Source organism: Vanellus vanellus, assembly GCF_965231255.1.
Source record: "Vanellus vanellus genome assembly, chromosome: 8".
In the NCBI taxonomy this organism is placed as follows: domain Eukaryota; kingdom Metazoa; phylum Chordata; class Aves; order Charadriiformes; family Charadriidae; genus Vanellus; species Vanellus vanellus.
In genome coordinates, this window is record NC_138913.1 from 9206717 (window position 1) to 9230703 (window position 23987).

The window sequence follows — 23987 nt, forward strand, 5'->3', positions numbered from 1 at the left end:
CTGCTTCAAGGCTCCAGTTCAGAACGTCCTTTCTGTTTGGAAAGTCATCTACGCCGCATAAGCATATGCTCTTCTGGAGCCCTCAAGTAATGAAAGAGGGAAAGAGCACACTGGCAAAAAAATGTGCAAATGTAAGTATCAGGCTCAGGTTGTCCCCACCTTTTTGCAGTTAGAGTTGAAAGTCAGTCCGTGGTTCGCCTGGGGCTGTTCCACAGCGTGTGATGTCTACTCAAGGGGAAAGCACAGCTGGAAACAGAGCCCTTCCTGTACCTTCTGGTTCCCATCCTGTCAGATGCTGAGCACACCCAAACCCTCCTGAAGCCAAGACAGCTCAGGGGCAAAACTCAGCTGGCTTTCAGTAACAGTCAAAAGTACACCGACCCCCCTCCAGAGTAACAAATTCTACTGGACGTATTATACTCCTTCATCAGCGTATTAAAATGTATTACTCAAGTAGTCACACTCAATGCCAGGCTAAAATCAATTCAGTCGTGCACACTCCAGCCATATCACGACCACTAGCAATACCAAACACTAAGGCTGCACAGTGATAAGAGCAAGATGATTTATTATATACTGAAGATGAAAAAAAGAAAAAGAAAAAATATCATTTTCATCAACAGTTCCCTCACGGGGGTCAGTACAATAAAAAGAAAACAAGGACAAACGTACAAAACCAACCTGACAAGGAGGCTCTAGATGAAACATGTTCAAAGCACTTGCCAATGATGTTGCTAGACAGATGCAGAAGGAAATTAAATCAAGTAATTTTCCCCCTGCAAAACATGGACTTGAAAACTGATCTTATTTTTAAAAATTCATAGTCATGCCTTTACCTCCAGATACTTCAGATAAAAAGAAACAATTTTAACTGTGATACATTGTTTAAAGGAGAGATTCCCAAAACTACTGTTTGACCACATTCTTTGAAAGAGGATTTTATTTTCACTTCCAGTTTTATGCAGATGGCAAAGAAGCCAGCCCAGCTCGAAACAATAGCAGTTTAGCCACTAACTTCAAAGAAGCCAAGTCCATACTCTATTTTCTGTTAATCCTTTGGCAAACACAGCATTTATTTTTCCATAATCGGCAACAGATGTTCATCTCACCCAGAGCATCCTTGTATATATGGTTGTAAAATTTAGAAAAATAAAAAAAACAACCACAAAACAAAACCCACATATATAAGAAAACATCAGCAGTATGAAATTCCTGAAGGGTTTCAAGGCTTGCTCCTACTCAACTAAAGTCAACATACTTCAAACTATTTTAGCTGGAGCAGGACCAAATCCTTACAGAACCAGATACGCGTTCCTCAAAAAGCAAAACCTTAAGAGTGTTGTAACCCAAGCAGAGGAGTAAAAGACAAATTTTAGCAAAGTCCCTTGCCTGGCCCTAGCCAACATAATATATTTAGCTAGGGTATTTCATTCATTCCTGACTTGGGCAAGATTCCCACGGGTTACAGTGAGAGTATTACTTAAGTAACGTAGGAAAAGGACGTCATGCATTAGTAAGCTAAAATATGAATCTGCACTTATGGCAATATCTTTCCCTTCTAATGCCCTAGAATGGGCATCTAGAGAAGGAAAAAAGACAAGAAGCTCTACAGAAAAAAATCTGCATTTTGTTACACTAATGACCACTCTAAGCAACTCCACAGAAGTTTTCAGGGTTCCTTTTGATGTACGTGAAGAAAGCAAAAAGTCAAAAATAGACCGATGTTAGGCAAGATTATAACACATTTACTCATTAGTACAGAATGCAAAATAACAGCTAATGCTTAACACAAACAAATTAGTATAACTTTCGTAGTCCTCACAAATACATGGATTCCACATAGTTTATTTCCTTGCCTTAAAAGAAATACTTAAATGTGGTATGGACTTCATGTGTCTCTAAAAATATCATCCCAAGTTACCAAAGGAATAATTGGAGAAAAAAACAAAAAAAAAAAGGAAATTGACATTTAAGATCGAGTTGCAAGGAAATTCCCATTTTGTTTGGCATGAAAAGAAACAAAGACCCACTGGTTGGATTTGGTTTTTTTTTTTTGTTTTGGGTTGCATTTTGTTATCTGGGGTTTTTTTCATCAAGGGAAAGGAAACAATACATATGTGGGAGGGAAAACATTTTCACAAATATAATAAATACCTGTTCTGATCCAAGCAAAGTGCGATGTAGAGTTTTCTATTTAAACAAAAACAACCTACAGAATAATGCCTTAAATATTAACAAATCAATTAGTGGTCAGCACAGTAAAATAAATACGAACACATTGATTTATATTTTGTTTCTAGCAGCAAAGGTCATTAACCTACTGGCCAATGTGACAGCTTCACAGAAGTCCTGTTTCTTGGGTTTGTTTAACATGAGAAAAAGATTCAATGGGTCTGGAAAATGGTACTACAGCTGTACACTATTCTCCCCAGCCCATCTATGTCAAACAGGTTTTGGCCACAACGTGTTTGCAATATGTGTTTTGAACACTGATTTGGAGAACAGCTTTCACCAAAAAAAGTAAAATCAGGATCCACCCAGTTTCTCATGCTGACAAGTATGAGTTTGGATTGGCCTGAACCCTAATGATATTAGTGAAGTGGGGTGTTTTCTCTTTGCAGTCAACAATTTCCTATGCTGGAGGGAGAGCGGGAAGATCACAAACCATTATGCAACGCTGAAGACGGAGAGGCAAGCTTTGGTCACCTGTAGGGAAGGGCCACAACAGAGCATGGGGGCAAAGCAAGTCTCAGTTGCTTCTCCCAGCAAGAAACATCTTTCCTCCCATGTAGAAAACCTGTCCTACTCTTGTCATGTGAGCCCCACTGTCTGCTTTATACCTGCTACATAACCCACCACTTTGAAATTCTCAGGATGACGATGTTCACTTGTTGTAGTCCCTCAAACAAAACAAAGCTGCTACAGGCCTCTCTGTTCAGGGCAGACCCAAGCCACTCCTCAAAACCAGCCCCAGCCCCGTGCAGAGAGGAGCCCGCAGGAACAGCCCCCTGCCCCTCCCTCGCACACCCTCCCGAACGCACAAGCACACCAGTGTGCTGTGGCATGTTTGCACCAGCTGCTACCATAAGGTAACAGCACGTGGAGCAAACTGAGTGTCGATACCTCCAGCCGTCACTGGAAATGCCGAATGAGGAGCAGGTTCCTGGGCCGGGAGCAGGAGCAGCAACCAAATGGAAGTGGTGAACAGTTGATTTTTGAGACACACAAAAGCAGACAAAAATGCCTTCTTGGTCCTAACAATAAGCTAGACAACACCAGTACCTACAGCTCGTCCAGCTCTTATTTTACAAAGTATTGTTTTTCTGCTACTAATTGCAGCCTGTCGGAAAAGCCACGCTTTAATTTACAGCAGGAGGGATGTTTAACCATAATGCAGGGACTGCTCTGATGAAACACACCACAGTAAGGCTCATCCAGCTCCCTCTGTCCCTGCACAGTGGTGTCAGCTAGCAAAACAAAAGACAGAACACAAAGAAAAAAACAGAGCCCTTCTTTGACTGCAAAAGATGAGGAGGAAAGGCTGATGACAAATTTTTGCAAGGAGAATGCTCTTCAAGGCCATACAGAGGGTAAGCCGAGGCAGGAAAGCGCAGAAGAAACAGACTTATAGGCTGTCAAAACTGCTCAGTTAGTGCTTTGCAACCTGGGCACATGGCCTCCTACCTTCTCACGTGCTCCAGTGCACAAACCCTATTTAACTGGGCCTGGGCACAAAGGAGGGGAGGGAATTCCATTCAAGAGGATGTCCATTGCTCTGCCTGCGCCTGCAGGGCAAGGATCAGCATGGAATGATGTAAGGGGTTGCTTTTGACTACTGTGCAAGAGCTCACCTTGCCTGGATTTAGGAAGGCTGCGTTAAGGTTGTATGGCTACCTGATGCTCTGGTAGCTAAAGATAACAATATTCCATTTGTGAGGAGCAGTCAAGTGCAACAAACATTTTTGAGGTGGACTGGAAAGATGAATAAAAACCATCTGGATTTTTTTGTTAGTTTACTCATTTTTCATTTTTTAAGGCAAGAAGAAAGTCCTTTTGGAAAGCAAGAGGAAGGATCAGAATGGCAAAAATGGGGGCGGGGGAGCTACCTTCAACATTACGCACTAGGTAAAATTTATCCCTGGTAAAATACTACTGAAACAAATGGAGCTGCATCTAATTCAACCTACTGCCTAAAAAGGAGTGAGAGACAAGCCATGATGCTTCCTATACCCCCTCTCTGCACCTGCCACTGAAGTCAATGAAGCTATACCAGCGTACAGCTGTAGCAGTGCAGTGGTGAATCAGGTCCAACAGAGGTTACCTACATGCCGCACTTGCCACTGGACCCAATGTCTGAGAAACACTGAGGACTGGATTCCAACCACAGCTCCTCACATCTACCTGAATGAGCAGAAAAATAAATGTCAGCCCTACTTCTGCTCTTTATCTTCTTTCTACTTTTGCTAAGGAAAATCAAGAGACACAAACCCTTTGGGTTTGTCTACACTTACAAAGCTGCTTAACAAGCTGCATGAATAGTTCTGTGTGGCCAAAAAGCTGTTACTCAAGCAACCATCACCCCTGACATTTACATCCTACCTAACTTTGGATTTTTGATGGTCCCCAAAACAGTGAAGTTCACATCAAGGAATGGAATTAAAACCCATTCTGAGACAGGAAAAGAAAGAGGGGAAAAAAATCATCCAATGTTGGTAGCTCTAGTCCAAAGGAGCATTTCACCTCTCTTCTATAACACCCACTGGGCTTTGTCCATGGAATGGCATGGAAGTAGGACACACAGATATCTGCTCCTGAAGGTCCAGGCAGCCCAGCTCTCCCAGAGCAATAGAGCTGCAGGCCAGAGACCAACGCTTGCTCTCTTCTACATCAGTATGCAAAGAAATTACAGCTGACAGATCCTTCCAACCTATTCTCAACCCTACTCAGTCTAAGGCAGAATCAAAGCAGAGTACTCTCACCTGAGCAGGTTTGCTTTCCAATTCACTTAATTAAGCCACTGAGACCCCCACAGACTCTCTTCAGGGAGATGAGCTACACCCATGGTGCATTAAGTTGCCCAGCCAACAACACTGAGAATCTTTTTTCATGGTTAACTGGTAGAAGAGAGTATTTCTGAATGGGGCTAATCAGCTGATATCCAATGTCAGATGTTCAGAATGAAATCTGCATCACAAACGAAGCAGTAAGAGGCATGACCCTCCAAGGAGGAGAGGCATACACAGCCTTTCTACAAGGACGTGGAAAGAACTTACTCTGGGCTCTAATGGCAGCCACAAACAGCAATTTGTGGACAAGCACACCACCTAATTCACACATTCACAGGCCCCACTCCTGCCTCTCCTTTACAAGCTGCCCAGAGATTCAGTCTGCTGTAGGGAGGTATTCTGGAGCACTGCTCTGTGGTGTGCAAAGAGGGGAGCGGGTTTACACATAGTCCACCTGCGTGGTAGAACGACAGAAGTTCCCAGCACTTCTTGGGCTTTGCATTTTCATGCAGAAGGCTGGGGAGAAGACAAAGTCCTCCCCGCCACTCAATACAATGAATAGCCTTAGATAATTAGCAAACAAACATCAAAAACACTTCATGTCCTGCATAGCGTCATCCTGCCAATTATGATAGAAAAAAAATCTAACCATACCATTAAGTTTGCAGGTGTTACATGTATAGCTCGAGAGCATACTCCTATCAAATGGAGCACAAAGCAGGGCATGTGGCAAACAGCAGGCGAGAGACAAGCTGCTCTATTTGCAAACTACTACCAAGGGTGGCGCGTCATTGTACATAGCCTAGGTTCTCCATCTCATTCCTATACCGCTGTTCGGACACCTTGCTTTTATGCTGTTTGCTTTCTAAGTGCTGTCGGAATTCCATCTCCTCGCTGGCCCCGGCGTTGCACATGGAGCAGTAGAACTGGCCACTGGGGGTGACGCACATGGCCAGATCCCGTGGAATCCTCTGGCGTGAGCGGGGATTGAAGTAGGGACCTGAGGAGACAACAGAAAAGTCTGTTTCATCTATAAAAAAAGAAAAGCTTGAGGCAGCTGAGTGACAACTTCTAAGTCCAACAAAAGTTTAAAAAGATTAGCTTCTTTAACTGATTAGAGTCTGAACCTTATTTTCCCATTACTGAGATCCAGATTTACAGGGGTGTAGCACATAGGGGAGTGGTACTTGCTGGTATTTTCTAAAGCAGTACAGTGGTCTTAGTGCCCCGGTCTTCTTAAGAATCAATAGGGCTTTGAAAATCAGGAGTATAATCATTTAAGTGATGAGTCAAGTCCTTTTTTTTTCCTTTACCCTCCAATTCCAGAATTAGAACAGTCTTTTGACTCGAATAAGCTGCCTCAGTTTAAAATAATCAAAAAGTGAAAGAACTTTACTAGGTTTATCTTTTCCACATGACAGTGGCTAGAATGACACGATCAAACCAAGCTTCACCAAGAATCAAGGTTTCGGCTAATATGTGCTCATAACATAATTCAAAATGAAAAAGAGAAACAGGTGCTGGGCTGGACACTACAAAACACACTTTAAATCATAGTAAAGAGGCAAAGTTAGCATCTAGTACCTGAGGAAGGACTCTATTCTAGGAACAGATGGTCTTAGAGGGAGGCTAACATGCTCTCTCATTCTGGTCATGAGAGTGCAAGTACAGGTCGATGTGCTACAGTAGGAGTCAAAGCACCTGGCCACTTGCCAAGAAAATAAAGCAGGAAAATTGTCACCACTTACAGCAGCTTTAGACACAGGCAGATGGTAAATTAAGTTACAAACTGAGAAACCGAACTAACAAGCAGGCTGACAAAACAAAGCAACTTTAGCAGCTGGGAAAAAACATGCAGACATGAAGGATCAGCAGAGCTAAGACCAGCTCCTTTCACAACCTGTCTCTGCTACAACAGACCTAAGAAACAGAAGAAAAACAAGTCTGTTTATTATTCATTATTACTCCAACTATAGAACAGATGCAAGCTCCCAGTTACCTGTGTTGTTTTGAACTGTATGCATATTCCTTCTGTTCTGCATCATCTTATATTCATTCCCTTCTTTCCTCGCCCTTCGTTTGCCTAGTTCTGATGTATCCCTGCAGATTAAACAAATATGAACAGCTGCAATTCAGAGTTTTCTGAGAAAAAGACTGCCAGAGACATTGCCACATGCTTTCAGCCTGAGTGTGAAGTTGAACAATACCTACGAGAATGAGTTATTCTGTGCTTCTGCAAGACGCAGCCGTTTGGCATGATTTTTCCCTTGGTAGTGAGCCTGTGCCACAGCCGGAGAACTAAACGAGGCGTCACAAAGCTTGCAGTAATCATTCTCTGTGGCCAGGATCACTCGGCCACCTGGTTTACTGGATCCCATCTAGCAGCAAAGGGAGAGACCGCATGTGAAATACAAGAAGGTTAAATCGTTGAAATATTTGCATCGCAGGGACTGAGACCAGTATCGTCATCATCAGGCAACAAGAAAGCTGGAATTAGAGCATCTGGATTAGCACACTCTCAAGTGCTCCCTGAACTGTTCTTACAAGAACTTCATTTTCCCTGCCCCATCCGCCAGGAGAATCTGCAAATTCTTTGAGATCTAGGCAAATCCTTGGCCTCAAATGGAGAGGAAAGCAATCTGAACAAACCTCTGCAATAACTACAGAGGCTTGTTTACTTCACAGCAATGATTTAACTCTTCTACTCCTGACTGGTGGGAGCTGATGAAGAGTGATTTTCACACTGAGGAAGAGCCACTGAAAGGAAGGTGCTCCTCTCTCCTATTTGCAGTGTACCTAATCTCTCCACAGCACCCTGTCTCTACACAGCTCCCTGACCACACTAAGAGATAAAAAATCAGTAGCAAAGCTGCCAAACCTCTGATCCTTACCCTTCAGGTAGGAGGATACCTGGATCAAGACTTCAGAGGAAGGACCCACCCTCACAGGCATAGCTCCTGCTGTATGAAGGGTACCTTGCCTGTCTAGTCAGACCACACACTGATCGGGGCAGCAACCATGTCTCCTCAGTGTGTATCATCCAGAGAAAAGTGCTTTGTAAACACTGCAGCAGCAGTGATTCATACAGCCATGTCACTGCACCACTTGCCAAAACGAGTTTCTTTCACGTCCCCTTTGATAGTGTTCAAGCTTACAGAAACACACACAATTCTGACTTCTGTGTTACAACATGAATCCTCACGTGGCCCCAGAGTGGTCTTTTTACTGCCATGGACCATTTTCCCCATTAAAAAATGCATCAGATACCCCAGCAGGTACAGCACCCACGTCCCACTACCTAGGACTGGACCCCACGCCCTCTTGATTCCATTCTGTGAGATGCAAAGTCAATTTATATGGCACCGAGTCTCCCTCTGGCGGCTCCGACAGCATGTGTAACAGTCTGCCACTTAAGGAAAAGCTCTTCGCTTTTCTACAGACAACAGAGGCTTGTGCTTTAGGCAACGACAGGCACGGCTTTGATCCCCGCAGCCCAGCTGTGGTTCCCTGCACGGTCACATGCAAGAGCCAGGTTAGCTGTTAAGTCCCGTGACAATCAGAAGTGATGAAAAAGAACGCAAAAATAATCTCTTTTGACTCTAATGTGCCTGAGATAGAATTAATCCAGATCACGGAGGGACCCATCCATTCACCCTACACGAAGGAATGAGCACTGCAAAAGGAGCAACAAAGGAGGAATTAGATAACAGCCCTGGGCAATGGGTGTAGGAGCACCTAAGCACTTTTTCCATGTGTGCTTCCCTCACACAATGGAGGGATGATTGTGCAGAGCAGATGCCACACCTCAGTGTCCAAATCCAGCTCCAACAATGCTTTTTTATACCTGCCCTTAAACAACCATAATCAGCAGCACATCAAACTTACCTAGGAATCAAAGTATTTGCCATACAAAAATAGAACATTTCAAGTCCAATATTCTGCTGCAAGGGCAGATCAATATCTGCATCTTCATAGGAAAGCAAACAGCTCACAACAGGCTATTTCCACCATCCTGTACCATCACAAGGAAAATTCTTTCCCAACTCCTGCAGTAATCCTCAAAGCGTGAGATCTAGTTAGCCTTATTGGGGGTTAGGTGACAAGAAAGCAGCATGATCTCAGACACCTTCCCATGCCTTACCTGAGCTGGAAGGGAGACAACCTGAGGTGGAGCAGGCTCAACCGAATTACTCATTCTGGCAGGTGCCGGACAGCTATTGGCAGCATAGTAATTTCGGAGTTTCTTACTGTGGTTTTTACCCTGGAAAGAGAACACAGATTAGTCACTGGCCTAATAATAGTATCTTACACTGAAAGAAAAAGGATCCAGAGACCGAAATGAGAAAGTGGCCATGAAGATGGCGCCTCAGGTAAAGGAGCTGTCACTCAGAAAATAACAGCTCTGAACTTGAGAGATGCTGGCATCCCCCCTTTTCTCCAAAATGCTCATCATCTAGCACAATTGGGCCTCCTTTTCAACTGATTTTCTCAAATCAGTAAGGTTACAATTAGCTCCTCAGTCTGTTTCCATTTCACTTAAAACTAGTATTTTTTATTTTAAACATGAAACATCAACTGTTTTGCATAGCTTTTTGATAAGCCTGAACACACATGCTTCTTTTCATGAGGTTGCAAGCATGGGTTAAAACATGAGATTGAATCTAAAAAACCCTGCACTTTCTCTTCGACAACATATACTACAGTTCTTTATGGTGTTTTGAAAACCTTATAGAGCTACATGGGAGTATGTATACATGCATTGTGGATATATAGTAAAGCATATGCATAAATGCAAGTTATGTACTATAAATGCATTTTTGTCCCTTCATGGCACAAATACTGCAGAACCATCCAGCGTGACCTGGACAGGCTGGAGAGCTGGGCAGAGAAGAACCTAATGAGGTTCAACAAAAGCAAGCGCAAGGTCCTGCACCTGGGGAGGAAGAATGCTGGGCACCAGTACAGGTTAGGGGCGGACCTGCTGGGAAGTAGTTCTGAGGAGAAGGATCTGGGGGTTGTGGTAGACAGTAAATTATCCATGGCCCAGCAATGTGCCCTTGTTGCCAAAAAGGCCAATGGAATCCTGGGCTGCATAGGGAAGAGTGCAGCCAGTAGGTCGAAGGAGGTCATTCTCCCCCTCTACTCTGCACTGGTGAGGCCACAACTGGAATACTGTGTCCAGTTTTGGGCTCCCCAGTTCAAGAGGGACAGGGAACTGCTGGAGGGAGTCCAGTGACGGGCAACTAAGATTATTAAGGGATTGGAGCATCTCCTTTATGAGGAAAGGCTGAAAGACTGGGACTCTTTAGCCTGGAGAACAGAAGGCTGAGGGGAGACCTTATTATGGCGTACAAGTATCTAAAGGGTGGGTTGAAGGAGGATGGAGCCAGGCTCTTTTCAATGGTTCCCAGTGACAGGACGAGGGGCAATAGGCACAAGTTAGAACATAGGAAGTTCCGTTCAAATACACGGAAAAACTTCTTTATGGTTAGGGTGACAGAGCACTGGCACAGGCTGCCCAGGGAGGTTGTGGAGTCCCCTTCTCTGGAGATTTTCAAGACCTGCCTGGATGCAGTCCTGAGTAATGTGCTCTGGGCAGTCCTGCTTTAGCAGGGGAGTTGGACTAGATGATCTGTAGAGGTCCCTTCCAACTCTGAAACTCCGTGATTCCATGAAATCAGATGTTGAAGCATAACACTAATTCAACCTACCCATTCATTAGCACGATACCACTGTCTCAGGGCCAACAGCAAATCTGAGATCTGGGTCTGGTGTCCTGAGGATATGGACAACCACCCTTTTGGATTTGTTGGTGGAGAAAGTCACTATCTCCACATGTCACGCAGCACTAGTACAAGAAAGTACTAGTAAAATGGCATAACGTAAGACTGAAATATTCAAACTCTCAGTAAAGAAGCATAGGCAAATAGTCCCTAACCTATTTCAGACAAGTCAACCAGACCAGCTTGAACAAAATTAATTTGGTCTCAGCTGGCTCAGCTGATGCTGTCCAAAGCAGATGAGAGAAAGTTTGTATAAATGGCCCCACCAGCAGATCAGTCATGTGCATAACCTCAGGAAGGAGGCAGTGACGAGCACATGGCAGCAGTTCCCTTTCCTAACTGCACAGCTGGATCCAGCAGAAAACATCTGCCCAGGTCTTACAAAACCATGTCTGTGGAATCAGAAGTTCTGTTTTATCGGAGGGTACAGGTGAAAAACAGATTGCGTAAAACATGGGAAAATTACGAGAGTCTCTCTTTTTATCCATGCCATCTTGGTACTACTTCCCTCCCTGCAGGCAAAGTTTGCAACACGCTCCAGAGGTGACACCTTAAATAGAAGCACTGCAGCACATCTGGACAACCAGCAAATTCAAGCAGGGTGAAGATATGTCTACAGAGCAGTTCTAGCCACAGCTTCCAGTCCATTAGAGGGTGCAGAGGTAGCTCTAAATAAGCTAACTCAAATGCTGCTGCTGGTGTGCAGCCACCTCAACACAGCACTCAAAATCCCCTTGAGAAGCTACATTAGTCCCCGTACATTAGCCCACACTTAGCTCTGTGCTACCACAGCAACGCTACTGGCAGTGCACGCGCCGGCACAGGTATGCCTACAGAAGCTGCAGATGCAGCAGCCCTAAAAGCTGAGCCTCCTGCTACTCTCCTTACCTGGTAATGAGCCTGGGCTTGTTGTGCTGAATTCAGAGTGACATTGCAAAGCTTACAGCACAGAGGCTTACATAGTTCCTCCAGCATAGGGTCCTGCTCCACCACCTTTGCAAGCTCTTCTTCTTGTGCGTGATGAAAGGAAGGCCCCAGTCCGAGCGATTTTGGTGGGGACAGTGGTGAGCTGGCTCTTGGCCTTGTAGCCACTGACATAGGAATAGATGAAGGCTTCTCAGGATGAGGAAGAAGTCCTGCTTGCTGTAGAAGAATCATTGGCCAGGAAGACTGTGGGCATGCTACTTCTGAAGGATGAGGAGTCGTCTTCAAATCTAGACCAGGGAGACACAAATGCTGAAATAAGCAGCACCAGCAGGAATACTAACAAGCCAGGGGACAACTTCTGTAACTTCACTGCCTCTACTTTATGCCTTTTCACAACACCAAGCAGGACAAAGTCAGTTTACAACACTTTACCCCACAGGAACGGCAGCATGCCGGACAACCAGGGACAGGTTAAAAGATACATGTATAAGAAGTCGATTGAAGTCCAAAACGTAGTTTTTAGCACCCCACGGCACCCTCCTGGACAGAAGAAGATTCGTAACCACCCATAGTACCTGACCAACACCCCACTGCTCCATGATGGCAAGAAGATGTGACATGGAACACACACAGCACATACAGCTGTGCTAATGGGAATGGGAGGGATACAACCTTTAGCCACCTCCTTTTTTGGCAGCCTAACAACAGAATCATGCTCCAAGATCTAAACAAATATTACAATGTATTACTGCTACCGATGACTTAAAAAGAAAAAGAACCCAAATATTTCAAAGCAGATTTATTTTATATAGGTAGGTACAAAATACATACACACATACATCCCTCAAATACTCACAAAGACCTTCCTGAGGAAAGATATTCCACAGTTAACTTTTCTCAAGTAAGTCAACAGAAGCAGAGGAGTGGGAATCAACGTGAGCACACCTTGTTGTATGCAGTCAGCTCCCAAGGGCTCTCTTCCATGGTCTTGTGGAATGACGTTGAGTTATTTCCTGTGTTTCCTTTACTAACTACAACCGATGCAACATTTAAAGCTGTATCTTCTTCTTCTGCAAAATGGAGAGCTTATCCCATATTAACCTTTATTCAATTATTTCTCAGTTAATTCAAGTTCTTAGAACTAACCCCACATTTCCAACAAGGGGTTCTGAGAGGCTTACTTAATTAAAGTTTATAAATCACATCTAAAGCCTGGATGAACATTCCTAGAATAATGCAGAGCAGTGATATTGCAAATCAAAGCACAGCTACTTTTGTTAATGTCGTATTAGCTTCTTATGATAAAAAATCCTGTTCACGGCTACACTGGGATCGAGAGAAGCACTGTCTTGGCCTTTGCAGATCACTTCCAGCTGCATTGGTAGCAACCATGTTTACGCTATGGTCTCTGTTCCTTTGTTTAAGCAAAGAGTGAGCCACATCTACATTTTAAAATAACACTTCTGGAAAATTAGGGAAAGGTAAATTAAATGCCACCTCGGAACTTTGCTCCTGAGTGGCTTTTGAAAATAGAATTTGACTTCAAAGGCATTTAGGAACCTGGAGAAGCAGATAGCATTTATCTGGGATAACTTCTGGGATTTTCAAACTGCTAAAATTAGCAGGAGATAAATACCTTGCTACATTCAAGCTCTGGAAAATCCCAGTTGATGCCTGCATTTTTAGGTACTGTATTACCTTTGAAAGTCTGGCTCCAGAGAGGTCTATGTTCTATTAGGAAAAATAAAAAATAATTTAAAAAAGAAGAAAAAAATCAGTGGGACTAAAGCGCTCAAGTGACACAAGCACTTCTGAAATGTCTACCTCTAAGAACAGATTTCCAAGTAATACTACATTGGATGCAATTTAGTTATTACTAGTAACTAAAGATAAGGAAAAAAATAATTAAAAAAAAAAAAAAAGAGCATGCACTGCCTTGAGGACAAGCTTTCAAGACAGTAATAAAGCTGCCAGGAGTTTTTATGTTTTTAAATAGCCCTCCACCATCAACACTGAGAAATTCCAGGAGAGCTATACCTAACATGACTTGACCATTAAAACAAAATCAAAACCACCCTCATGAAAATGAGCTGAAACAAGATAAAATGGAATCCACCACAAAGAAGGAAGACAGGACACAGGAATGGTGTGGTGCAAGTCGCCCATCAGCAGTGTAAATGCTGTGGTGTTACCTAACTTGTCTCTAACATTCAGCATATGCTTTCCTGGTTAAGCAGAACTATGTTGATTTTGCTGCCTTTAGTTTCCTCAATCAGTACTCTGTATAAAGTCTAATTGATTTCAGTGGGGCTACTAACAGAAAAAGTTCATATTCATGACAGTTAAATATACTTTAACGCAGGCCTATCAAGGCAGTTTAGATCAACTATGAAAGCAGGTAAGCATGCCATCTAATTTCAGAGTTTTATTTCACCACCATAATGGGCCTTTTACCTTAAAACGGGAGTAACTTATAGCTAAAGATTTCACAGAGCAATAGAAATAGATCTACAGTAAATGGCAATTGGGATCCATCTGCTTAATTTTGCATGAATGTTTGTTGCATCAAGTCTTCCATATGCAACTGTCACGGATGGGATTTGTCATATACAAGAGAGGACACAGTGCTTACAGGATCTGCAGCCCCAGGGGAAAAGGTATAACGTAATATTCTTAGAAAATCTTTCATTGTGAGGTTGTTTACTGTTTCTTAAAGTAAACATTAGTCTGAAGATAAAATTAAGGCTGTGTGGGCAATTTTAAAATTAGAATTTCTTGGCCTGGCATATGTAACTCTGATTTTCTTCTAATGGTCACCTTTCATCATTGAAATTGCTCGTTATGTTGATTTCTTTCTTACAGATATTATTTAAAAGAAAAAAAATAAAGCTTCGCTCAAATTCAGGTTATTTACATGTCCCTTTAACCCTCCACTGCTGGTTGCTACAGATACCCTGTCCAGGAGAAGGTAACAGGACATCTTTGACTCCTCCTTTCTCTTCACATGAGAAGCTGCAAAACCTTTACACTACAAAACAGCAAAGGAATGAGGAACCTCCATCACCAAGGACCCATAACAGTACAGCCCAAGGCAGGCAGGGCAAGGACTTGCAGCTCTCCAGGGTGAGCTGAGGAGACATTCTGCCCCAAGCTGGCCTCTCAGATCTCAGCCATGCTTCGTCCTACAGGCCCTACTACTCCACTCGGTGTGGGAGGGAGGGAGATGGGCACACAGCCCTCCTCACTGCTTCCAGGTTGGGACAACCCAAGGGCAGCACTGAAGGAGGAGACCCAGCCTCTGTGTCCTGAGTACCACAGCCTGGTAGTACCCCTGCCCTGCTTGTGGCACAGATAACAAGGAGCAACCTCCCCAGCTGTCAACAGCACTGTTCTGGGAAAAGAACTGGTACGGCCTTAAATCTGAGCACCATTTGGTGGGGAAGGGACATACACAATGTGACCTTCCTTGGCCATAAGCGTAAATCACAACCACACGTCTACACCCCACATGCTCCCACCAGAATTAGTTTTTAAATGCAGTTGAGGCAACTAATAACAGTGATAGAAATCTCTACAAATTATGAACAGGTTGTGGGTTTGGTGGTTTTTCCTTCAAGACAGTAAGCATTTCTTCTCCAGTTCACTTGTATCTCAAAACATTGACATCCCTTAACCTAACTTTGCCAAAAACTTCACCTCTGGCCATAGTCTGGGCCTACAGAACTTCAGCCTGAAAGGCAGGGTCATTTTATAATGCCGCAGGGATTGCAGGCAGTGCACCAAGTTATTATAATTTTATAATATGTTATAAAGCTGCAGGGACCGAAGATGGCACAACGAAACAAACACACACCACACTCTATTCCACCTTAAGGTGTGGGGCCCACTAACCCTCTGCTGATGAGAATATATATTTAGTAACCCAGAAACAAGAGAGCATTTAGCACTTCTTACGTCAACTGGATATCACAAACCACGGTGTAAATCCTGACATCCTAGCAGACATTTCTGCAAAGTTGCGTGCCTTGCAGTCTTGGTGATGTGAGTCCAAGGCAAAAAAAAAAAAAAAAAAAAAAAAAAAAAGTGCCTTGGTATCTACTACCTTGGAATAACTGCAGCCTGAGGAAGAATTCCAGACACCGACACACAGTTTTGACCAAGCAGAAACACAAGCCAGCATCCCAGAGGGGCAGACGCAGCCATCCGCACCACCCAATGTGCTTCACCACCAGGTGAAGCATCCCCTGAACAGGGCAGAAACACTGCCAGATACCCCCCCGACCCTCCCGTAAAACCCTACCCACAGGCACCCCCGACCCTGCCAAAAAAAAAACCAAACCACCCCGCTGCCGCCACCCACCGAGACCGGGGGCCGCGTCCCTCCACCCCGCAACACCCTCAGCCCCGCCGCACCTACCGCCTACGGCCCCGGCTCCTTCCGTCGCCGCTTTCTCCCCCGCACGACTCCAGCCGGTCCCCGAGGCCGCAGGAGGGCCGGGGCCGGCGGGCACGGCCGGCACCAGCTGCAGGAAGTGACCGCAGCGCGGCGGGGCGGAGACTGCGGCGGCGGCGCATGGGCCGCGGCGAGCCGGAACGGGCCGGGACGAGCCCGGCCCGTCGGGTGTCAGAAAAGTTAAAAAAAAAAAACATCAGGGAGCGGACGCAGAGGCCCGTTAATGAGTTTATGACAATAAACGGGACAGAGGCACCGTCTGTCGGGCCCGCGCCGCAGCCCCGGTTCGGGGCAGGCCGGGCCCGTTGTTCTCTCTACAACTCGTTGATCCAGTCAGGCCCCGGTGCTGTAATGGGGGACGGGGGTGGGCGTACCGGCAGCTCCGGCCTGGCCGCCGCCCCGCTAGGTGGCGGCAGGGCACCGTTAGGCGGGGCTCCGAGGGAGCGGCCCGCCCCGGGCTGGCGAGAAGAGGGCGCCGGAGCGGGCGGCGCCCCTCAGGGGGGAACCGGGCGGAGCGGCCGCTTCACCGCGCGGTGACGTCGCGCCGCTCCACTTCCTGCGGGCGGTGCTATCCCCATCCGGGGTCAGGGCCCCGCTCCCTTCCTGTTATTGCCCGTGCGGGAGGCGGCTCTGTGGGAGCGGCGCGGGGGGCTGCCGGCCTCGCTTCCGCCAGCGCCCGGGGAAGGGGGGGACGGTCACCCGGTGAGGGTGGCAGCGGCGGCTGCGGGGCGGCTGAAGAGGTCGCGAGTGCTGCGGGGCGCTGCCCGGCCCAGCCCTGCCCGTCGGGGCGGCGGCTGCGGGCCGGCTCTGAGGCGGGGAGGCCGCGCCTGTGAGGTGAGTGAGGCGGGGGTCGGTGCTGGGGCCGCCTGGCTGTCTCCCGGCATGGCACTGCTCTCCGGGGGCGTCCCGCGGCAGTGGTCGAGGGCTTCCCGGTACTCTGGCCGGGCGGTGGCGGAGGGGAGCGCCGTTTTCTGTGGGCTGCGGGGGGGAGTCTTGCTCGTCTTCGGCAGCCGGAGGGGGGAGCGCGACCCCCGGGTGGCTGGAGGGGGGTCGGAGCGCGGCCGCGTCCTCCTGGAGGAGCGCTGCGATGGGACTTCCCTCGGCTGGGAGACCTTCAAGGCATTCCTCCGCCGAATCGTGCTCTGTGGGTCTCCCCTCGTCGGGACGCGACCTGGGAGAGGAAAAACCGTCGTGCTCTATTGCTTTCGAGTGTGGCTCCCTCCGCCCCCGAAATACAGCTATTGTCTGTAAATATGTTTCAGCAGCTCTTGTGATGGAGTGTCTGTAGGCTCACGGCTGGGCTAGTTAATGGCACTGGGAGCAGAGCCTCTTCCGACTGGGTGTGTGCATGGATCGGTGGCATTCCATCTCCTGTTCCCAGCTGCAGTCGACTTACAGTAGCAGCGTCGCATCTTTGCTACCTGTAAAAATACTTCTTTCATATTTCATACTGTCCAGATACCTGTTTTTATTGATGTTAAATATGCAACTCCCATTTCTTACCAGTGCTTGTGTATTTTCCATTAGACTGAGTGTTAACAAAACTTTGACCAAACTAATACAAACTGCATGCTTGTTTTTCTTTGTGGGGGTTTGTTGCTGTTTTCAGTATTCCTCAAGTTATTAAGGTATCAGACCTGTTACTTCTGCTGCTGTTACTGGTATGTGCCTGTAAATTTTTTTCTCTGTAACTCTTTCCTTGTTGACTTTACAAGTGTGATTGAACAGAGGTTGCTTTATAAACAGAGCATATTCCGAACAGAAGAGTACATGTTTAAATTAGACAGTATGGGTTATAAAGCTTTGCTTGAGTTAATTCTGCAGTTCTGCTGCGTTTTGCAGCAAACTCACAAAGGATCGGTAAACTGGATTCTGAATCTGGATTTTGTAGTACTCAATAGAAAAAAATCCTGGCTCTGTTCTGTTAGTTACTTGTACCCTCACATCTCTGCTTTGAGCTATAGCTGGATTTCAAATTCATCACACTGGATAAAGTTAAACCTTCCCATCATGACCTGAATCATTCTTGAATTTCTCCTAGCTCGCAATTAATTTGTAAAGATGTTCTCATACCTGTTGCTTCAGCTGCTTGCATACTGCAGTTCTATAATGCAGTATAACAATCAAAGTCCACCTCTTGTTGTGCGTAAACTTTGTTAGTTCCTAGGAATATTCCAGTACTTGGGATGATGGGATTTAATGGTTCGTCTGCTGCGGGGGACTGACTAGATAAGCTGTTCTGAAATAAAACCCCTTGTGAACTTAAAGTTACACAATAAATAACTTTATTCTCAAACAGTACCATTGGCAAATTTTTTCCAGAGTGGTTAGTTATTTGGAAGCATATTTTAGCCAATGTCATCACAGACAAACCACGCATCAACCAAACTCATGGTGCTTGCAGAGGAATTTATGAAACCACACAATTCCCTTTGTGATCCACGAAATATTCTGCTTTTTCATTAAGACAAAAAAAAAAAAGACAACTTCAGAGCTGCAATGGGAGTTTGACTGGAGCAGATGCCCTGCATTTCATAGGTGTCAACTTGTTGCCATTCTTAGCAACCTGGAGACAGTGTTTCATGTTTGTGGGTTTTGTGTTGTGTTTTTTTTTTTTTTTTTTTTTTTTTTTCAAAGCACACTGAGCCCGGTCTACAAATCCATGCCAAGGTGTTCTAGTTGTTCAGCCACTTCAAATTGTTATTCTATGTTAATGGCAAATCTGTTTTGCTTCTTATTGCAGTTTACTTGCATGAATAAAGAAACTGTTTGGTTTTGGTGTTTTTTTTTTTTTTAGAGGATTCTTTGGGAAAGGTGGTGTAGCTGAGCTGTTTACAAAGCAGCTGTGCTTTGTTAGCAGACATAAAGTAGTTCAATACTTAGTTAATTCTTTCTCTGACGATTAGACTATTCCTGCTTTCTGGAAGCAAATGGGGGATACTTCTTCCTGGATAACCTACTTTTAAGAAGTTGCTGGAAGCTTTAGGATAGGAATTTCTACAACAAGCAAGGGTTTCACCATCATGCTATCTCACAAGACCAAGTATGTCATAAGAGGTTTCCAGTTATTGGAAGAAAATCACACCTCGAAGAGGTGTTGCCTCATAAAGAATGGTCTTCCCAATTGCAGTTATTCCTCAGGTTCAAATGTGTAGTGTGCTTTTTAATGGCTTGGTCATGTGCAATACAATTTTGAAAAGCCTTGATGATCTTCATAGTTGTAACTTGGAAAGAATTTCAAGTTATCTGTGAATGGCTTGATGACAAGCCCAAGGCTGACATTTAGTCTGCAAAAATTGCTTTCTTAAAAAATTTGTACATAAAAAGTCAATGTGTTATGTGAGTTTCTAGACTTCTGGTGCAGATTCTTCTAGGTGCCAGGACTACTCAGATATCCGAACACCTTGCAAAGATCAGTCACTTCCAAATAGAAAACGATTGCTATTGCTTTTCTTGCCTGTTTTGCGGGAAAGGAAATTGGCATGATGATATATTAATTCCAAATAATGCAACAAATACTAGCATCTTGTAGATGGCTGTCGTATGTAGGCTTGCTTTGCCTAGTTGAGTACACTAATCGAGGCTAACAAAAGTTGTAGTTAATGGGACATTTCAAAATGTTGTTTATGGGTGAGGTAAAGCTAAATTTTTTTTTTTTAACTTTGATACTGGCAAGGAACCTGATTGTTATGATTTATAACTGGAGCGGGAGTAATACTGCAAAAATTAGTCTTTCCGACTTAGAATACCATTATAAAACTAAGTTTTGTTACTGAAAAATGTGTGAAATCTAGTAAATCTCCAAGTTGAGGAAAAATGTACCACATGTCCGTCTTTTGTGTGTGTGATTTGAGTTGGAGGGGGAGCATTATGGAAAAAATAAGAGTTTGTGCTTTGGCTAATTGAAGAAACAGACTCATGGTTTGTAGTGTAAGCTAAGATAGGGTTTGTTAGGTTTTTGCTGCTTTTTATGCATTGCATTCTATGCTTGTAGGAGTTTTGTTTTATCCTTTTGAAAAGCCAGACATCCAGTTGCTCCAAGTGACGATGCCTGTCTGAAATTGTAGCTACCGTTAGAAGAAGCCACAAAAATATTTACACTAAAACTGGATGGGAATTTTGGTTTGCTCTTTAAGTTGAATGTGTCATGGCAAAAAATTCTGCTACAAGTTTCTCTTTGTAGTATCCTGATCCAAGTGTGAGCAGTGGAGAGAAAAAATGGATTTGTTTCTCTTAATATTTATTTGGACACCAAACATAGGTGAAGTGTTCTGAGTACAGGGTTGGTCCAGACAACCTTCAGAGGTTCCTTTCAACCGAATTTATTTTATAAATCTATTTCTGAATGGTTAATGAAGTGTTAAATGAACCCAAAATAATGCTCTGAGGTATTAACTGTGTTTTTTTTTTCCCTGAAGCACTGCTATAGTATTAACTTTAAAAGCTGCCCCAAACAAAACAAAAGAAAAAAACAAGCCCTAAAGAAACCCCAAATAAACAAAAAAGCTCAACACAAAACTAAGCCCAACTGGGGGGCAGATGGAATTAAACTATTAAAAAAAGGAGAAAATGGTATTTTGATAAATCCTGTAAGTTAACTTGTGGTCAAATGAAAATGCAGCACACTGAGTATAGGCTATGTAATTCTGGATCTGTCTTCTCAGTCTAAGCAGTACTTAATGATTTTGCAGGCAGCATGTTGTTTTATTTTATATAGCATGCATTTATACTTTAATTCTAGGAAAGTATTTTTCTAGTTAGTTCTGGATACAGATTTTGTGAAAGGCAGTCTAAGAAGCCTGTGTGTTTTAAACAGGATATGTGAGGGACAGTGGACGTCATTGCTTGCTCTCTATTAAGAATGTTCTTTTCTTAAAGCCAGTAAAGTGGGGAATAAAAGCACTTAGCTGGCATAATTGACCAAGTACACTCACTGGGAATATTTGTAGTCTGTTTTTGAAAAACTATGTTCAAATACCTGAGCTCTAGAAATGTAAAAAGGAAATTCAAAGAAACGAGCTTACCTCTGTGAAATTGAAGGGGAGAGAATGATGGAATACTGTTGAAGTTTTTGCCAGTCTGGCATGTTGCTAACTTGCAGCAATAGGAGTAAATGACTACTTCTGCAGTCTAGTTTAAGAACAGTTGGGTCAAACATAGAACTTGTAGTTCAGTGATATTGTTTCATGCGCCATTGCTTTTTACCAGTAGAAAGTTAGTTATACCTCACAGAGATTGGGTTTGGGATTTTTTTTTTTGTCTGCCCGTTAACACATTTCCTTAAATTACTTTTATTCATGGATTTTTATGTAGGAAAACTTTGGCAATTTTGCTCAAAGCTTCCGTTTAAAGAAATGCTTGCTAGTGTAGCTTTTGAGGATTGTGAACCATAAAGCATATTTGTCAAATGCAGGAGACTTATTGAATTGACTAAGACTTACTGTGAAGTTCCCTGAAATTTTGAGACAGCTGAGTCATGTTATTGGCTGTACATTATGACCCTCTTCTAAGGCAAAGAAATGTAGAGAAACAGCCCTTGGGTGTTTTGTCTCAAAGTACAAACAGAAAAAGAAAACTGGAAGGTTGCCTCCTAGATTGTACAACATGTCAAAACACTTATCTGTCATTGAGACTTAACTGGTTTTGTTAGTTCCATACTAATTAGTTAGTCTTTTGCCAATACTTAATTTGACATTTAATAGTGATGAATGACTCTTGCCCAGTGTGTTCCAAGTCTGTTCCTGACTTTTAACTCTTGCTGTTAATTTGGGTCATGATCCTTCCTAGAAGCATGGATTTTCTGCTGAGATTGCATTTGTTGTCTTGAAAAAGTGTCTTGATCCACAGCTAAACAGCTGAAAGTTTCTTGCAGAGGAAACTAAATCTGCAAGCACAAAATTAGTCCTTGTTGCAACCGTATTCCTTCTTTTAGCTATTAGCAGTCAACAAAGATGCAAGTTCTTGAACACTCTCAAAATGCAGGAAACCTTGAATGTTACTGAAAAGAAAACAGTCAAGATTCAGCATTTCATCTGAAACTAATCATCCATAAGTAGAAATACCTGCCTGTTCTGTGATCTGAATCTAATAGAACAAAATTTTCTGTACCTTGGGACTTAGACATCTGACTTACTAGAACACTTGAAAATATAAGCACAAAAAAGTAAGAATGAGTAGAGACTAAAGACTGGTTTACCAAACAAGCAGAGTGGAGATGAATTGTTTCTTTCTCAAACTCAACAATTGTGCTTTGTGTGATGAGAAACGTACGGTATTATCCAACTTTGTTGCTTGTGCCATTAAGTTACTTTTCATTGAGGCTAGAAAAAACTAACTTGACTCTTGACTACAGGCATAGTTTAAAAGGTTAAAGTTAATAGTACTAGCACATGGAGAAGTTTCTAGATAGAGCTAACTCCCTTTGGGAAAAGGGAAGTAAAAACTTCCATTCCAAATAATACTCTAAAATATGCTTGTTGTGGTCATTGAATGGCTTAGATTATAAAACATACAACTTATTCTTCATTTTTGTATTTATATTCCCAGCTCTTAACAGAATAATCAGCAAATGTTGTGGCTGGATGATAAAAGTGGAAGTGATACTAATAAAATTGAAAATCGCTCTTCTGCTGCCTTCTGAATAGTTTATGTGGATGTTGAACAACCAGTTCCACTTACCAGTTTATCAAGGTAGTCTCCATGGGTGGGGGGAAAGCGATTAATACACTGTATTTTATCTTCTTGCAATTTTACACTGTCACCTCTGAAATCACCTCTGATTTTGATGTTAAGTACTGTAGAAGAGCACTTGTCCCTGGAAAACCTGTAGTGTCTAAGTGGAAGAGCTAATTTTTAAGCAACATCTGGACACCTTGAATAGTCTTGATTGTGGTGTATAATTGAGGATGTGTCCAAATAGGGTGCCTGTGAGTGCCACTTTTAGTCCAGCAAGTTTGTTACAAAGATTGGTTTATAATAAATTATGTTTGTGTTTTGGTGCAAAATAGTAATATGTGAAATTGAAATGCTGTCGTTGTAGATAATGATAAACTTAACTAGTTGTGTGAAGTTTTTTGCTAAGGTGTCTCTAGCTAAAAGAAAGCGCTTAAAGTTGATTTTAATGTTTTAATTGAGAAATTAAACTTTAACTTTTGGGGTTTTTTTATGTTTAACTGTTTACCAAGGTTGTGGTTAGTAAAATTCTAATAACCTGTCTTCCTTGTCAACTTGCTCTGAAATGGAGGATAAAGCGCTGATGTCGTTATCACTGCTCAGCAGCACTCCCTTGGTCTTAGATGCCTTCAGCTTGGAATGTTTTGATGTGTAGGGGAAGATGGCATAACTACCACCAAGAGATAAAGGATGAAAACAGAAGCCAATGAGCAACGAAACAGCAGAGTTGATACATGAAGAAAAGGATAGCAAAACCTATTCCTGATTCTGGAAACTTTTCTTAAATGTATTGTCAAATTACTTTGCAATCCAGCTCTTAAACTCTTCTTTCATCACCTCTTTTCCCAGCCTTTCATTGTACATCAGCAGATAGGATAGTATTACAAGCGACTGCAAGGTTATATGAGAAGCATAACCATTATTATAGCTTCTGGTCTTTTGCTGTCCTGGTATGTGAGCAGGTTATTTATTTAAACAACAAAAAAAGATGATTTGTAATATAGTCACCCTTCATTAATTGGTGTTTTTTATGGGTTGAAATTAAATCCAAAACACTTAAGCTTTTGTGGTCTTTTGGTCTACCCCAGGGTTAAACTTCATCAGGCTGAAAACTGCTTTCAGTCTTTTTGAATATACACACCTACA

General features: G+C 43.4%; 2 protein-coding genes across 2 annotated transcripts in view; one reads left to right on the plus strand and one right to left on the minus strand.

Moving 5' to 3' along the window:
- Positions 1 to 5430: 5430 nt before the first annotated feature.
- ZMAT3 (zinc finger matrin-type 3) lies at positions 5431 to 12977 on the minus strand. The gene is made up of 6 exons (XM_082487365.1): positions 12662 to 12977; positions 11678 to 12003; positions 9148 to 9267; positions 7218 to 7384; positions 7006 to 7106; positions 5431 to 6006 (listed from the first exon to the last, which is right to left on the minus strand). The coding sequence occupies exons 2-6, from the start codon at positions 11945 to 11947 to the stop codon at positions 5795 to 5797; spliced, it is 870 nt and encodes a 289-aa protein (XP_082343491.1). The 5' UTR covers positions 11948 to 12003; positions 12662 to 12977; the 3' UTR covers positions 5431 to 5794.
- Positions 12978 to 16762: 3785 nt separating this feature from the next.
- Positions 16763 to 23987, plus strand: part of PIK3CA (phosphatidylinositol-4,5-bisphosphate 3-kinase catalytic subunit alpha) — a 42899-nt gene continuing 35674 nt past the window's right edge. Inside the window, exon 1 of the mRNA XM_082487459.1 lies at positions 16763 to 17003. The gene's annotated coding sequence lies outside the window, so the exon portion shown is untranslated. The remainder of the gene's footprint in view (positions 17004 to 23987) is intronic.